The sequence below is a fragment of the Cryptomeria japonica genome, chromosome 7, assembly GCF_030272615.1.
Source record: "Cryptomeria japonica chromosome 7, Sugi_1.0, whole genome shotgun sequence".
Classification (NCBI taxonomy): domain Eukaryota; kingdom Viridiplantae; phylum Streptophyta; class Pinopsida; order Cupressales; family Cupressaceae; genus Cryptomeria; species Cryptomeria japonica.
Window position 1 is genome coordinate 609,122,367 of NC_081411.1, and position 17,743 is coordinate 609,140,109.

At 40.7% G+C, this 17,743-nt stretch overlaps 1 protein-coding gene across 5 annotated transcripts in view; it reads left to right on the forward strand.

The window, feature by feature from the left end:
• LOC131060626 (telomerase reverse transcriptase) overlaps positions 1 to 17,743 on the forward strand; it is a 284,041-nt gene that overhangs the window by 248,654 nt on the left and 17,644 nt on the right. For 2 of the 5 annotated variants that reach the window (XM_059207616.1, XM_059207618.1), the window contains 7 exons: positions 3,868 to 4,637; positions 5,052 to 5,324; positions 14,015 to 14,247; positions 14,348 to 14,500; positions 14,607 to 15,007; positions 15,116 to 15,524; positions 15,638 to 16,334. In XM_059207616.1, coding sequence (XP_059063599.1) covers positions 3,868 to 4,637; positions 5,052 to 5,324; positions 14,015 to 14,247; positions 14,348 to 14,500; positions 14,607 to 15,007; positions 15,116 to 15,524; positions 15,638 to 16,233 — 2,835 coding nt within the window. In that variant the 3' untranslated portion in view covers positions 16,234 to 16,334. Of the gene's footprint in view, positions 1 to 3,867; positions 4,638 to 5,051; positions 5,325 to 14,014; positions 14,248 to 14,347; positions 14,501 to 14,606; positions 15,008 to 15,115; positions 15,525 to 15,637; positions 16,335 to 17,743 lie in introns of those variants that run through there. The other 3 variants (XM_059207617.1, XM_059207619.1, XM_057993933.2) reach the window with 3 other exon arrangements.

A 17,743-nucleotide genomic window follows, 5' to 3' on the forward strand; every position in this document is an offset into this window, starting at 1 on the left:
AACGGGCTCTTCCATTGGCAGATGGAGGATTATGAAATGTTCCAGAGCTACAGGTTCGAAGTAGAGGAACCAAAGCAAGTAACAGAGGAGGCGTACCTGCCAGAATACATAGAATATTGGAAGGAAGACGCCCCAAACCTCGGTAACGTAGATAATCCGAAGATCAATTGTGTCGGCGATGATTGGAACCCTGTGTGGAAGGCCGCAACTTTCAAAATCTTTATTATTCTTCTTCTTCTTATGTATGGGAAGGAGACCGTGGTCCTTGTAGAATTTGTGGTTCCAGGTCTTCGGATGGCCATTGAAAATAGACTTGCCACCAACGGGACCAAATTGAAACCCTACCATGCGAAGCACGCAGGGGGACCTGAGAGGCTGGAAGGGCACTCGAGAGCTCGAAGGGGGACTCGAGAGGATGGAAGGGGATTTGAGAGGTTGGGCAGGTGACTTGAGAGGCACAGGACCACAGCGGGAGACCCTCGGGCAAGGCAAACCGAGAAAAGGCGATCCCGGAGGCACGAAACCCGAGCCGAATCTGGACAATTAAAAAAAAAAAAAGGGGAAAGTGCACCGTGCGGTGGCACCGCATGGTCACCGGTGGCATTGCGGGTCAACCGTGCCACGTGGTCACCGTATGGTGGCACTGCGGGTCCACCGTGCGGTGGCACCACGCTGTGTGGTGGCACCGCGGGGTCACCATGCGATGGCACCACGGGTCCACCGTGCGGTGGCACCGCGGGTGCACCGTGCGGTGGTACCGTGTGCCCACCGTGCGGTGGTACCGTGTGCCCACCGTACGGTGGCACCGTGTGTCCACCACGCGGTGGCACCTCGGGGTCACCATTCGGTGGCTATTTTAACCCGAACAATCGAAGAGGCGAACAAAGGAAAATAAATAAAGAAGGGAAAAAATGTGGAGGAAGGAGATTGCACACACCTGCACGCCAAGTACACCGCACAAACAAACACAGCTGTACGGTGGAGGGATATTGACCGCACGGGAAGTTGTTCGTACGCTGGAGGTGTGTCCGTACGGTAAGGAGGTTGTTGACCGTACGGGGAGGTTGTTTGGCCGGGGTGCCAGCAGGGACCATTATAGAGGAACAAAAAAAAAACCAAAAAAAACGACGACGACCAGATTGAAAGATTATTCGATGACATCTGGAGCTAGGACACTGAAAATATTAGAGTGGAGAAGAAGGGTTTTGACATCATAAAATATCATAGAAATGATGTGCGCCATGGACTTTCATATGGTTTTGAGGGTTGTAAATTGGTGTTGGCGGTGGGGGTGCTGCCCCTCGACCCCGCCCTGGATAGTCATATTGGATAGCCACCCGTGCTACCTCCGGACCCCGCGAGGGGCGCTCCCCCTCGATCCCGTTGGGGGCACTGCCCCTAGACCCCTAGTTTATTTTTGAGCTACAGTACACTTGTTGGAGTTGGGCAAAGGGCATTAGAGATGTCACAGTAAGTGTTGTGGTTGTTCGTACTGTGCGAAAGAAGCCTACCGCTAAGCATTGGCAGGGAAGCCATAAGCCGTAGAGGGAGACGGATTTGGAGGTTGCGAACAAACAGAGTTTGAGGGAAGGCATTGCAGGTCCGCGCAGTTGTATGACACTAGGGAGTTATTCAGTTCAGTTATTAGCCTTTGGGGAGTGTGATGGAGGATTTGAGGTGTCTTGTAGCCTTTGTGCCAGCGTGTTGTGGCCACCTCCAGGTAGGAATGGTACACTTTGAGGAACTCGAAGTATGCCTCGGCTGGACGAGAGGTTGCCTTGGTGGATGCAGAGAGGGCTCAGGAGGAGCTGACCACCAGGTTGGAGGCTGTACTAGCATGAGACGTAGCCCAACGTACCCAGGAGTTGGATGTCGAGAGGGCAGCGCGGGTGGCTGTCGAGGACAAATTGGCTAGGGAGACATTATCATTTGAGTAGCAGTTGGGGGAGGCTGAGACCGAAACGCATGTTTTGGGCACAGGAGGACTGTGATGTCAAAGGAAGCAATAATGGTGGAATCCGCACTTGAGCATCAGATGGTAGCAGAAAAGGGTTTTCAGGCGAGGACGCAGCAAGTGTATAAGTTTCGGGCTCGACTGGCGTCAGTAGTTCTTGCCGTTCATCTCTATTTTGTATTAAGTCGTCCGGAGTCGACTTCTTTTCTTGGGGGGGATGATGTTGCCAGGAATAATCATCATGTTATGTTGTCATATTATGTTTATGTTGTCGTCGGTAATAATGAGTTACGGCGGTCAGTTAGTTAGTCGTCCCAAAGGGCAATTGGACGCGACAGTTGGTCGCACCCCTTCGGATATTATATATTGCGTACCTTTCCTTCAAAGTGGCATCATGATAGTTGTGTCAAATGTAATGTTATAAGCACTTGATGTACATGGACTATTGAATTAATACAGAGACTGGTTATTTAATATATTTCCATTATGTTCTGTGCATTTACTTTCTGCATTTAACCGTTTACCCGAGAGGGCAAACAGCCATACCATCTCCAAAATCAGTCCGTCCCATTTCTAGGGCCAACATGGTGGTTGGGAGTGCAATTTGAGATCATTTTCAGACCCTAAATCAGGCTGTACTAGTTCTGATCAGCAGCCATCCATCAATCATCAGCAAAATTATCTTCTAGCTGGACGTTTGGAGTGTTATGTTTCCTGGCAACCCTAGTCGTTGACTGGGGTATGTACAGAATTTTAAATAAATTCAAATAATATTTCAGCTTGATGAAGTAATTTATCTCATAGTTTTAGGAGTTGTTCAATTTCAGTTTTCAGCTTTCATTTCCATTATATGCAAAATACCATAAAAAATCATAAATTGCAAAAACACAAAAAAAATCAGGATAAAACAAAGCTCCAAAATAAATGTCTAGATCAGAGTGGGATATATTTCAAAATTTCTGACAATAACTGTAGGTTCACTACCCAAAGAAGCATCTGTTTCTCAATGCCACTTGCAAGTAATAAAGTGTGCCAGCCATTAAATTTTCTCAATTACACAGATAGAAGATTAAATTCTCAACTTTGAGAAACGATGTCTTCAGTATCTTTTGATTTTGATTTTGTGGCATAATTATTCCTATTCCTGTTATTGGATTTTTTTTGTTGGGAATCACTAGTTTGATACAATAGACTTATCATTTTTTAATGCTTATCAATGAAACTGCTTGTGCAGGAGGGAATTGTGTTTTCTATGCATGTATAATTATGAGGCTATGAGTTGAATTCCAACTTTATGTTTTAAGATCATTGTTCGATGGTTGGAGAGGCAGGATTCATTTGATTGGTAGGATGAGTTTTAATGGCTCAAAAGACGTTGACAAATTTCAAACTGCTTGTATGCCTAAGATGATTGTCAATATAAGATTAGCTCTCCAAATATAGATTAGAAAACATTACACCTTGTTTCTATTGCCAAGTCGAAGTCATCTTGAAATGTACATGTCAAAAGATTTTCGCTCAATGCTTAACTATGTCAAAATCCACAAATAGATCTATCACTACCCCCATATTAACAAACCCAATAAAAAGCTTATAGGGGCCCTGTTGTTCTAGTCATTCGCAATCTGTTGTTTCTGGACAGGGCACCTTAATTCATAATAAAAAGTCACAGTTTATAGTATGCTGATGTGTAGCAGGTATGTGTGCATATTTGTGTCTGCAAAGAGCTGGTAGAAGTTTACTTCTATCATGACATCAGTTTGACATACATAAAGAAATTAATGATCGACTGAAATTTTTATTGTTATTATTTTTATTTTTGCAATTGTAAATTCTGTCCTCATGCATACTAGTTTGATGAATTCATAATGCATTTTAAAACTATCTCACATGAATTGTATTCTATGTTTCAGGCATTCTTTACAAGTATCAAGCGGGACAAATTATTAGGCCTTATGTATGAGCATGTCAAGAGAAATATCTTACGTTTAGGTTCTCACTTCTACATACAGAAAGTTGGTATACCACAAGGGAGTGTTCTTTCCTCTTTGCTTTGTTCATTTTATTATGGAGATTTGGATAGAAATGAGATTTTTCCCCTACTGAATTATACACACAAGAAACAAACTATTGTTTCTTCAAAGACAGCACTTGAAAATTGCGTAGTTGATCGAAAATTGTCATGTGGTAAGGTATGCAACAAAGGTTATCTTGTTGGAGATGCCACTACCACTCTATTTGAAGAAATGGATAAGATCTCTGATGTCACTGCAAGACAATCAAAAATAATTAGAGTTGAGTGTGAGGGTTTGAATGCAGAATTAAATGCATGTGCTAGTGATGTACCCATAAATAGCTATTCCAAATATATCAATGAGCATAAAGTTGGAAACTTGGAGTCTGTTCAACCACATTCCATATTACTGAGGTTAATCGATGATACACTCTTCATATCTACATCAAAGGAAAAAGCATATTGTTTTATTGCATCTATGCATAGAGGTTTCAAAGATTATAATTCTTATGCAAATAAAGCCAAGACTTCTCTCAATTTTAAGATGGATCTTGAAGGAAAGACATTATCCAAAAATGTCTACAAGGGCATGGATGGTTCTTGCTTCCTACGATGGAGTGGTTTACTAATCAACTGTTATACTCTGGAGATCCAAGCAGATTATACCAGGTTAATTTCTCTAATTATCCTTTAGTTAAGTTTTGATCTTGTGACACAAGATTTGAAAATTTAAATTGAACTTTCTGCATCACATTTGTTTTTTAATTTCCCTTATCTGATTACCATGAACTTATCCACGTTGCAACTATCTTATGATACAATATTTTTACCTGTAATTATGTAGAATGCCATGTATATTGCTAATCTGAAATTATGTTTTTTGTATTTTTTCTTTTTGTTTAATAATTTGATGGGATTGAATAGATTTTTATTTATAGTGTCTCTGAATATGTGCACATGTTTCTATATTAATTATACTTCAAGTAGGTTTTGTTCTTGTTGGTAAAAATATTTGCGTGATTAATATCTTAATCTCCATTGGAACTGGCTCTGATAAATCACCATGCAATGTTTCTTGAACAGGTACTGTGCATCTCATATCCGGTCAACACTCACTGTTTGGAGAAAGGAAAGCCCAGGTTACCATCTCTTGGTTAAGTTGTGCCAATTCATGCGACCAAAGTGTCATCCTATATTCTATGATTCTGACTTGAATTCACCAACTACTGTACGGTTGAATGTCTACCAAGCATTTTTGCTCTGTGCAATGAAATTCCATGTGTATGCATGTTCAGTGCCAGCTGTGGGAGCATTTAGTCCACAATATGCTTTTCGGGCAATTATGAAATCAACAAGGTTTGAAGAACTCTATCTTTCAAAGGCACATTCTTGTGTTCCTTCCTTGCTAACTTGAATAGATAGAGAAACACACCAACAAAGTTATGGCCTGAAAATAAGTAATAGATGGTTTTGTTTGTCCCTTTAGTTCAGACTGGCTTGTAAGCTCTTAAAGGCTATAAAGTTGTACTATTGGCAGCATGTTTTTTTCAATAAGATAAATAAGGTAGTAAATTCATTACATCAGGCTTCTTCACCTGTTCTGCAAGAAAATTATCCTTCTATATTAGAATCTAGATGCTTTTCTGTATGTTATTTATTTAACATTTCCATGTTTACCACTATATTCTTCCTCTTTTGCATTATGTGTTAAACTGGAACCGAGTATAACTTTATTAGTAAAGCAGCATATATTTAGCTCTATTAATTTGGAATCCGTTTGTATTGAGCATACTATCATATGCACAAGAAACCAATGAATCCTATGCATGCTTCTGGTAGCACAAACACCTAATGCCATGGGTTGGGTGATCAGGGCTAAAATCTAGGTTTCTTGGCTTTTAATGATGTTGATTAACAATGTCCAACGTTTTACAATGTGTGTGTGCATGCGTGTGTACATGCAAATGAAGTTCTCAAGTTCCAAGGTTGACTTGGACTAGTTGAAAGGAAGCTACGATGCCAAAATTCTTCCTATGCTAATCTATGAGAGGAGAATTGCAGAAAATGCTATCTAAATAAATCCATCAATATTTAATATAATATAAACATCAATATTGGTTGTTAATAGTATATTATTTGTATTTTGTATCACTTGTTAGTAATTTTATGACTATAATATTTCCTTGTGATCGAGTTTTTATCTTATTTCTCCAAAAATATTTTAATAATACTAAAATCGATTTACACTAACATTTAAAGTAGTTTAAACTTTTAGTAGCCTATTTTCTCTTCTTCAAATTTTTATGGGTTCAGGCTAGTCTATGATGTACATTGAATTCTAATTTCGATCTATGTATGAAGGAAACCAATAATGTGCTCCCTAAATTTAGTGATATGTATGTTTTTTAAGAATATTTTTTACAAATTTAAATATTTTTTGATGTTTAGAATATTTTCCAAGTTCTTGTAATGTCCTGATTTAAAATATTTGCGATATCCCTTTTTAATCATTTTACAAATTTTCTATTTTTTGTATTTTCTATATATGCAAGGGGTAGGAACTTCCTTTATAAATTGACCAAACTCTAGCACATCGTAGAATTTTTTGATGTAAACAATAATGGCATTGATATTCCCAATTCTATCAAGTTATGATTGGAAATCGACAACCCTTTTGTATACAAATATTATTACTATTGTATTTGACAAAATATTACAGGATATGGATGCTAAAGAATGTGACAACAAAATACCTGTGTGAAAAAAATCCAAAATGTTGATTCTAAGGGCATTGGACGATAGGTAGTTGATGTCTATATGGCCACAACTAGCACCTAGCAAACTTGCAACTGCAAAAATGTGAAGTGCTACAGGCTACAATAGCCTCGAATTGTGATGACAACTGGTATGTTTGCCACATACAGGTAAACGATTAAATGCAGAAAGTAAATGCACAGAACATAATGAGAATATATTTAAGAACCAGTCCTTGTATTAATTCAACAGTCCATGTACATCAAGTGCTTATAACATCACACCCAGATACGACTATGATGATCCTACTAAGAAGGAAAGGTATGCAATATATAATACCCGAAGGGGTGCGACCAACCGTCGCGTTCAACTGCCCTTCGGGAAGACTAACTAATTGCCGTAACCCATAATTACCGATGACAACATAACATAATGATTATTCTTGACAACATCATCCCCCCCAATAAAAGAAGTCGTCTCCGGACGACTTAATACAAAATAGAGATGATGTTCATACATTAAACAGAATCAAGGTATAGAACTACAAGAACTGTTGATGCCAGTCAAGCCCGGAACTCATACACTTGCTGCGTCCTCGCCTGAAAACCCTTTTCTGCTACCATCCGATGCTCAAGTCCAGATTTCACCATTATTGCTTCCGCAAGGAGGTCTTTTTTTTTTCCTTGACATCACAGTCCTCTTGTGCCTAAACCAAACTTGTCTGCAAAACACGCTTTTCAGTCTCAGCCGCCTCCAACTACTACTCAAATGATATTGTCTCCCTAGCCAATTTGTCTTCGATAGCCACCCGCGCTGCCCTCTTGGCATCCAACTCCTGGGTACGCTGAGCTAAGTCTAACGCTACTACTGCCTCCAACCTGGTGTTCAGCTCCTCTCGAGCCCTCTGTGCATCCACCAAGGCAACCTCACGTCCAGTTGAGACATACTCCGAGTTCCTCAAAGCGTACCATTCATGCCTGGAAGTGGCCACAACCCTCTGGCACAAAGGCTAGGAGACGCCTCAAATCCTCTATCAAACTCCCCAAAGGTTGATAACTGAATTGAATAACTCCCTGGTGCCGTACGACTTCGCGTTCTTGCAATGCCTTCCTTCAAATTTTGTTTGTTCGCAACCTCCAAATCAGTCTCCCTCTATGGCTTATGGCTTCCCCGCCAATGCTTAGCTTCAGGCTTCTTTCTCACAGTACGAAACAACCCCAACACTTACCGTGACTTCTCTGATACCCTTCGCCCAACTCAAAAGTGTATTGTAGCTCAAAAATAAACTGGGGGCAGTGGCCCCAGTGGGGTTTTGGGGTAGCCCTCCTCGCAGGGTCTGGGGGCAGCGCCCTTGCCACCAACACCAATTTACAACCTTCAAAACCACACGGAAGTCCATGGCGTACATCATTTTTGTCGGTGTTTTGTTTTTTTAAGATACCAAAAACCTTCTTCTCCACTCTAAATTTTTTAGCATCCTGGCTTAGACTCCATCGAATGATTTTTCAATCTGGTTGTCGCTTTTTTTTTTTTTTCCACTGTAATGTACCCGATGGCACCCCCAACCATACAACAACCTCCCCGTACGGTCAACAACAACATTGAAATTGACCCTTGACACCTCCAATCCTACGGCCAACACCCTCCTTACCATACTGTCAACACCCTCATTACCGTACGCACACCACTCCACCGTAAGGACCACCCCGTACGGACAACACGACCAACCGTCCACCATGCACACCGTACAGTCCTCCTTCCGTACGCCTAACGCAAGTGACAGTTCGGTGTTGGACAAAGAAAGGGGAAATAATTATACTTTGCCCAACGCAAGTGACAGAAGGAGATTTTACTTGCCGAAGAAATAACTTGTGGATTCGCACTTGTAAAAAGCAATTATATTGATAATGAACGCACAATAGATTACACTGACTTCGACAAAAGAAGAATAGGGTGAGGAGCTGTCGGTGCATTTTTTCTTTTCACATGCCATCACCATTGTTTATCCCTGCCGTGCCGTGGTATTTTTCCTTTAACCTCCTTTTTTTTTTTAAAAAAAAAAAACCGCCGCCGCCGTTGCCGTGCTCCTTCAAGCCTACGGTGGTATTCCGCTGCCAGTGACCTCCATCGACGGTGGTTCCATCGCACGGCAGTTCCACCGTGGCCACCGATTTTTTATTTATTTCTTTTAATTTCCTAATCTAATTGTCCAGAGAGTCTTAGGCTCGCGTCCCATGCCTTTGGGATCACCCTTCATCCTTTTCAGTTTGCCTCGCTCGAGAGTCTCCTGCTGTGGTCCTGTGCCTCTCGAGTTGCCTGCCAAGCCTCTCGGGTCCCCTTCCATCCTCTTGGGTCCTCCTCCAGACTCTAGGTGTCCTTCCGGCCTCTCGGGTCCCCTGCATGCTTTTCGTGGTAGGGTTTCAATTTGGACCCGTTGATGGCAAGTCTATTTTCAATGGCCATCCGAAGGCCTGGAACCATAAATTCTACAGGGACCACGGTGTCCTTCCTGTACATAAGAAGAAGAAGAAGAATAAAGATTTTGAAGGCTGTGGCCTTCCACACAGGGTTCCAATCGTTGCTGACATGAATGATCTTGGAATTATCTACGTCACCGAGGTTTGTCTCCTTCAATTTGACCTCTTGATACTCGATGGGTTCTTCCTTTGGGAACTGGTGTGCAGTGGTGTCACTCACACGGGCATCTCCCTTCCAATATTCTCTGTATTCCGGCAGGTACACCTCCTTTGTTACTTGCTCTGGTTCCTCTACTTCGAGCCTGTAGCTCTGGAACATTTCGTAATCCTCCATCTGCCAGTGGAAGAGCCTGTTCAATGACCCCGTCTCATCCTCGGAGCACTCTCCTCCTTTGAGAATCCCTTTGTTGTTGGGCTCCATGCAACCCCGTTCTTCGTCCCTCAGGTCGCCTTCTCCTTCACCCTCCTATTTCGAAGATGATGCCAGTTCCTCACTAACCAACTGCGTCCCAAGGTCTATGATAAACTTCCTTCCTCCATTTTCCATAGACAGAGTGTTCTTCTTCCAATTGTGGGTGGCCTTGGCTGCCACCAGCCACCCTCTCCCGAAGATCTCATCATACCCTTTTTTCTTTAGTGGGATTACCACGAAGTCCAGTATGAAGGGTTGCGTCCCGATGGTAACTTGCTGGCCCATCAGTGTCCCGATGGGTTTGATTCCATGCTGATCTACTCCCAGCAGATTGAATGTAGATGGCCACAGCGTTGGCTTCCCCAACTTTCGCCAGGTTTCTTCTCGAAGAACATTCACTCCCGATCCACCATCGACAATGGTATCGGTTAGAATGGTGCTAAGGATACCCATCTCCACAATGGCCGGGTTCCTTCCAGTGTTAATTGCCAGCAGCCTGGGGTATATTGCAGACCCCCCAAGTACATCCGTGCGGTGGTTGGTATTGTTGCGTGGTTGGGAGAGATTATTTAGCCTCCGTGGCCTCTCTTCCGTGGGGTTAACTTCTAGTGCGGTCCACATGGCACTTGTTGGGACATCAACTTCCGTGGCCTCTCTTCGGATGTAGGTTTCGATGGCCACCTGAAGCAGGATTGAGAATTCCCTTGTTGCAGTGTCTTCTCCGTCGTAGAGCTTTGTTTGCGTGTCGTCGACCTCTGGGTTAATCTCACCAATGGGTAGGCCCATCGTGTCCGTATGACATCCGCTCCTTCCTTTCCCGAGTATGTCTAGGCAACAGCGCCAGATGTTTGCCACATATGGGTAAACGATTAAATGCAGAAAGTAAATACATAGAACATAAGGAGAATATATTTAAGAACCAGTCCCTATATTAATTCAACAGTCCATGTACATCAAGTGCTTATAACATCACACCCAGATACGACTATGATGATCCTACTAAGAAGGAAAGGTATGCAATATATAATACCCGAAGGGGTGCGACCAACCGTCGCGTCCAACTGCCCTTTGGGAAGACTAACTGACTGCCGTAACCCATAATTACCGACGACAACATAACATAATACGACAACATAACATAATGATTATTCTCGACAACATGGTATATACAACAAGGTAATATATTTAGCTGAGCAGCAGTAGTACAACAATGCCTCTAACTAAAATTAGCAATTTCTTTGCTATCCTCCAAAATACTCTACTAAATTGAACACTAAAATAAATGGCAAACTTATTAGCACATATGTGATTTTTGCATGAAACCACCTCAAAAGATGAGATTTATCATCCCCTAATTCTGCCTTTCAATGGTTTTTTCCCTCTTGTGCAATAAATGAACACAAATGCTCATGCAATATAAAGGTTTGATTTCATAAATAATGGATGATTTCCTTTGAACAATTCTCTTCCTTTAATAGACTTCATTTTGGCCCCTTTTAATTTAAATTCTCTTTCTCTGCAAAAATGCCCCCCAAAAGTGTTCACTTAGTGCACCTTAGTAAAATGTTACATAAGGCCTTATTATGGCCATTTAGATGGGCCACTTTATGACAATAATATTTAAGCTGCCCTTTTATAATGTTTTAAAATAAAATTACTAGGACTAGCTTAAATTATTATTATTGAATTATTTTTGTAATTTTATCTCGACCCCTGGGAATAAAGAAATAGTCTATGGGTCTCCAATTATATTGATTTTGAAAGGGGACAGGACAATATTCATAAAGCCCTATGTTACCCGAGGACGCGTCCCTGTTTTTTTTTTCAGGCGTCCTCGTCCTAGGGACAGGGGAACTCCCAGGGGACATCCCCATAAATTCTGCATATTGATAGTGAATTTTGACAATGAATTTTATAAGCAATTTGACTTTTACTCTTAGTTTAACTCAAATTTGGCATATCAACTCTGCTAGTTCTTATATATTAAGGTTCTATAATGTATATGTACATGCTTTATCCATGTTTTCATAGGAATATTTTAAATTTCCCTATTTTTATATAGTTGGCCCCTTTGTTGTCTCCTAGCCATCTCGGAAATTGGCAAAAAAAAATCACAGTCCCGGAAACCCATACCCCTGTCCCCTGCCATCCCCGTCTCGGAAACTCAGGGTAACAATCATAAACCCTACATATATTTTGTATATTCTAATATGTGCAATACTTGAATTTTATGGACTAACAAGAAGAAGGAAACAACAATTTTCGAAACTGTAATCTCCTCGCTAATATTATTGGTATTGTAGCAATTCGAACATTGATTAAATTTTATTATAGACAATGAGCAAAAAAATTATGCAAAGACCAATTGATTTTCTTATATGTATGTTGTGATTGAAACTTAGGAATTGGACAGCTCGGGTATAATGGTATGATAGAACCTTGCAAATTCTGAATGGTACAAGTTATTGTAGGATTAGTACAATGCCAAGAGATGTATGGTTGTTTGTAGATGTACAATGACTAGAAAATGAACACAACAAAGATCAACAATAAGGGTTTGTTGCACAACGCCAAATTAAATATTGATCTGTGACACAAAATTTATAACTTGAATCCAAATTTTTTTAGCATATTGAAAAATCTTCAAAAATATTTTTCTTACCAAACTGAAACTAGAAATGACTTCAACCTTTTAGCACCAATGTAATTTTTGGATGAAATCACCTCAAAAAAGAAAGATGGTTTTTGTTCTCCAATCCCAATTGGAAACCAAGAGGGTTTTTATCAGAGAAATAGGACTCACCCGAAATCGCCTAAACTCGGCGAGTCCGGGTCCGAGTCAGGCCAAACGAGTCCCAGGGGCTCGGACTCGGACTCGGCCGAGTCTGGAGGCTAAACTCGCCAGACTCGCCGAGTTGGCGATTTTGGCCCAAAATCGCCAAACTCGGCGAGTCCCGAGCCCTGGACTTGGCCGGCGTTGGCAACAAATAAAAAGTCAAAAAAAAAATAGTTTGTAAAGTTTTTTTAAATCCGTTTTTTAATGTTAATTGTCTTCTAGCCCTAAAAGTGACTTTCATTTCATTCACTTGCAAAAAAAGGAAGAGTAAAGTGAGTTGGGAAGAAAAACAAGGGTGCATAGAAGAAAAACCAGCAAGGAGGAAGCTCAAGTTTTCTTCAATTTGTCACATTGGAGCTGCATTGTGTTTCGATTTGGTGCATCAAGAGTTGGATAGGAAGAGTTTGCAGCTCATTTCAAGCTTGTTGTAAGAGGTAAGATTGTTTTTTTTAACATTATTTTGTTTCTTATATGCAAAAATTCCATTTTCTATTCATTTATTTTGAAAGTTTTACATTTTCTTGTATGCAAGATCTTTTGTATGTTTGTAATTTGTATGTAGCATGTAGTATGTAGTTGTACTATGTAGGGTTGTATGTAGGGTTTGTAAATTTTTTTTTTTTTAAATTGTAGGGTTTGACAAACCCTACAATTTTGTCAAACCCTACAATTTTTTTAAAAAAAAATTTACAAACCCTACTTTAGTTTTTTTGAATGTATGTATTAATTTTATTTTGTATTTGTAATGTTTTATTGCAGCAAACTTCACTTTATTATTTTCCTCAACTTCAACTTTCACAAAACTATCCTAAAATGTCTACTTCGGCTTCTAGACCCCCCATGAGAAAGGACCTTGCTTGGAAATATCATGAGGATTTTCCAGGGCAAGGAAAGGGGCAAACAAAATGTATGTTTTGCAAAACAATATTCCATGGAGTATATATAGGCTGAAATACCATATTGCTGGTGTGCGTGGACATGATGCCGAACCATGCCTAAAAGCAGTCTTTGAGGCCATACGTGATTGTTAGGTAATGGTTGAGGAGATTGAAAGAAAAAAGAAACAAAAGGAGGATTGAGCGGCCATTGGGAGAGAGACAGTTTTAGGAAGAGGGACACAGTTAGGTTGTGTTGGAGGCCCTTCTTCCTTACCTCCATATCGTCCCACTCAGTTTGCTACTGCTGGTGCTTCCGTTTCTGCTTCTGCTTCTATAAGTGGCAGTGCCACTGCCACCGCCACTTCTCATGCTCCTACCACTAGTAGTCATAGTGGGAATGTTACCATTGGACCTAGGATTCGTAAATCTAGGTTGGATTCCTTCTTTGTGCCTCGCACTACTCCTGGGTCCCAACCGTCGCTTGAGGGCATGGGTTGGAACAAGGAGGTCCATGATGCTGCTAAAATGGCAATTGGCAGGTTTTGGAGCTACAGCTGTATTCCATTCTTTGTAGCCAGGTGAATGTTTTACTTTTATGTTTGATAACTTTGATTGTTTTAATTTTTATACTTAACTTATCTCATTGAATTTTTATACTTAACTTATCTCATTGAGTTTCTTTGTGACAGGTCTCCTTATTGGCAACAAATGGTTGATGCCATTACCATATGCGGGGCGGGGTTCAAAGCCCCTAGTGAGAGTGATTTGAGGGGACCCATTTTGTCTCAAATGGTGGATGATGTGAAAAAGGATTTAGATGAACAACGCCACATATGGAGCACTAAAGGTTGCACCATCATGACTGATGGTTGGACAGATAGGAGAAATAGAACTCTCCTTAATTTTCTTGTTTCTTCCGCAGGTGATTGATTAATTTTAGTTTCATATAGTCTTTAATTTTTTATTTTTTATCTAATGGTTTATTGAATGATCATTGACCTAGCTTTATTTTTTTATTTCAGGGGGCACCGTTTTCATCAAGTCCATTGATGCCTCCGCCCATTGCAAGAATGCCACCTACCTATGTGAGCAGATAGAGGAGGTGATTGAAGATGTGGGTGAGGAGAACGTGGTACAGGTGGTGACCGACAATGCAGCAAATTATGTTGCTGCAGGTAAACTTTTGATTAGAAACTAATTTTGTTTGCAAATTAATTACTATCTTGTAGTTTGTACCTCCATTAATTACAATTTACAATGCAACAAATTATGTTGCTGCAGGTAGACTATTGATGGAGAGGCACCCATCTATAGTTTGGACTCCATGTGCTGCTCATTGCATTGACCTCATGTTGGAGGATATTGGAAAAATCCAATGGGTCAAGAGATGTGTAGAAAGGGCAAGAAATGTCTCCAAATTTGTATATAATCATTCATGGGTGTTGGCTCTTATGAGACAATACACAGAGCAGAAGGAGTTGCATCGTCCAGGAATCACAAGATTTGCCACAAACTTCCTCACATTGCAGTCCATGCTTAGGTCTAAGCCTGCCTTGAGACGTATGATTGTTGGTGAGGAGTGGTCTTCCTCATCCTATGCTACCACCCCTGCAGGGATAGAGATGGCAAATTGCATTTTTGATGAGCAAGGCTTTTGGGTCCCTTGTGATGAGATAGTGAAGGTAATTTTTTTATAAATTCTACAATTTAGCTTCATGTTTTATAAGTTATTATATGTATTCTCTTATTTGCTCATTTTTCTAAATTACACAATATTTTCAATTTTGCAGTTTGTTAAGCCCTTGGTGGTTTTGTTGCGAGTTGCAGATGGAGATAAGCCCGCAATGGGCTATATATATGAGGGCATGGATAGGGCGAAGGAGGCCATCAAATTCGTCTATGGAGCAGATGAGAGCAAGTATGGTCCCATTTGGGAGATCATTGATAGGAGATGGCATCATCAGCTACATAGGCCCATCCATGCGGTAGCCTATTATCTGAATCCGGCATTTCGTTTTATCCCTTCTTTCAAGGCTGATGCAGAGGTCCTTAATGGGCTATATGCAATCATGGAGAAGATGGGACCTGCCGGTACTTCTCAGATAGACCTTTTTCGAGAGCTACAGATGTTCTCAGATGCACAAGGGGAGACCTTCTCTCGTCCTGTCGCCAAACACGCTAGAACAACTATGATGCCAGGTAAAAATAAATTGTTAGGCTTAATTTTAGTTTTATTCAATACTATATTGTAACTTGTTAAATGAGTTCATGAGTGAGACTGATTTTATTTATTTTTCTCATTTCAAACTCAGATCATTGGTGGAACTTTTTTGGCCCAGAGACACCAAATGTTCAGAAGTTGGCCATTCGTATCTTGAGCCAACCATGCAGCGCATCAGGTTGTGAGCGCAATTGGAGTATGTTTGAGCACATACACTCCAAGAGGCGCAATAGATTATCTGTGGAGAAGATGAATGATCTCATCTTTGTTCACTACAACCTCCGCCTGAGAATGAGAAAGAATGCAACAGTTGACATGTCTCCTATCATTCTAGATGAGGTTGATCTTGAAGCAGAGTGGGCCAATGAGAATCAGACAGCTCTTGGGACTCCTACAGCTGTATTTAGTGATGATGACATTGATTGGATCGACCAGGTAGATATAGAGGCTGAGGCTGTAGCCATGGCAGAGGAGGAGCAGAGAACACGAGCAGAGACAGGAAATACTGAGACTCGGAGTGACACAGCTGTTCCTGATGTTGGTGAGCATGACACAGTCGTTCCTGATGTTGGTGAGCATGGCATGGTGTCACGGGGAGCAACTATGGCTGCTGAATCATCCAGGACCTACTTTAAATGCCTTCGCAGGGGGCTAGGGCGAGAGGGTGCACGGCCATCACAGCCATAGGCTTGTACACTTGTAGTTGTATTTAGTTTTACTATTTACCTTTGGTATTTGTATGAAACATTTGATGATGATCATATGATGACATGGATTTTTTATTCCATGAGTTTTGTAATATTGTATACATTTGACAATATTTATATATCTATGTTTCTTATTTTCTTCAGCTACAATTTGCGTTTATGCTTATGTGATTGATGTATACTTGTGTATGTAATCAAATGAGCCGAGTTTAATGATGTTTTTGTGTCTTTAAGGTGTATTCAATAAAGGGTGTCTGAAACAAGTTTTAAATCTTTAAAAATCTTTAAATTTCTTGAGTTTTTCACTTTCCCGAGTCCAGCAGAGTCTGGAGCCGAGCCTGATGCCGAGTCCCGAGTCCGAGACCGAGTCGGCCTTGCCGGGTCCGAGCCGAGTCCGAGTCCCGTTTCTTTGGTTTTTATCCTCCAAATTCTCGCACACCAAAGGGTTTTTCTTGTTGGGTATGAAGATGAACTGATATGGTCAAATGTATTATCCCACTTTCTTTTTTCTTAAAAATAATAAATTGTGGTTCACAATTATAGTTTACACAATGTAATGCCCCCTTCCTAGGTGACAGGTAGTTGAGCAAGGATTGGCCTATCATCGGGGTTTCGTAGGTCAGCAGGGTGGTTTGGGGGACCCAACTGAGGGTTGTGGAGCTTAGCAAGGAGCTTTATGAGCCTTTCAGTTTGGAGTTTTGGGGTGAAACCATGATTAAAATTGAAATATTAAAGTTGGCCTTATGTGAATAGTAATAGAGAAACATAAGAGGAATAGTGAAAAGTGCCCCCCATCCTAGTAACTTAAGTTGTTTTTTAAAAGGGGGCCAAGTTTACAATGAGAAATTAGACCCTCAAGGATATGTTATGATTTTAAGGCCAAATGGTAACTCCAAATAGATAAAAACGTATTTTGCCTATCATTTGGATTCATTCTTACCTCTCCATTTTTAGATCAGCAGCTTGCATGAGGGTTTCAACAACTTTGGGCTTCCAGGGACTCCAACTTCTAGAAGCTTTGGGGGATTTGGACGAAAACCCATTCTTTGGGGATTTATGAGGAGATCTATCAGTTGGAGGGCAGATTTTCTACAATTGGTTGCAGGGCAGACCTTCTAGAGGTCATTATTATCTATTACCAGCTCTATTTTAGTCAGCCGCTCCATTTTGGATTGAAGGATTTCAAACCCTAGAGTGTATTTAGTGCTATAACATTATTTGGAGCTGATTTCTATATTTCTATTGGCTGGAAATTTACATCAGACCTATGGGCACATGTTAATGGTATGTTTATTGCTCTTTTAATCAAAAAGAAAGTTTCTTGATTATCTTCCTTATGTGTTATGCATTTTGTTATGTTATATCAACCATCTCTTTTATGTAATATTCAAAAATCTTGCATACACTTCAAAACCAATCAAAACCAAAATAAAGACCAATCAAACCAATCCAAATATACGCTGGCCAAAGACTTATCAGCAGATAAACAT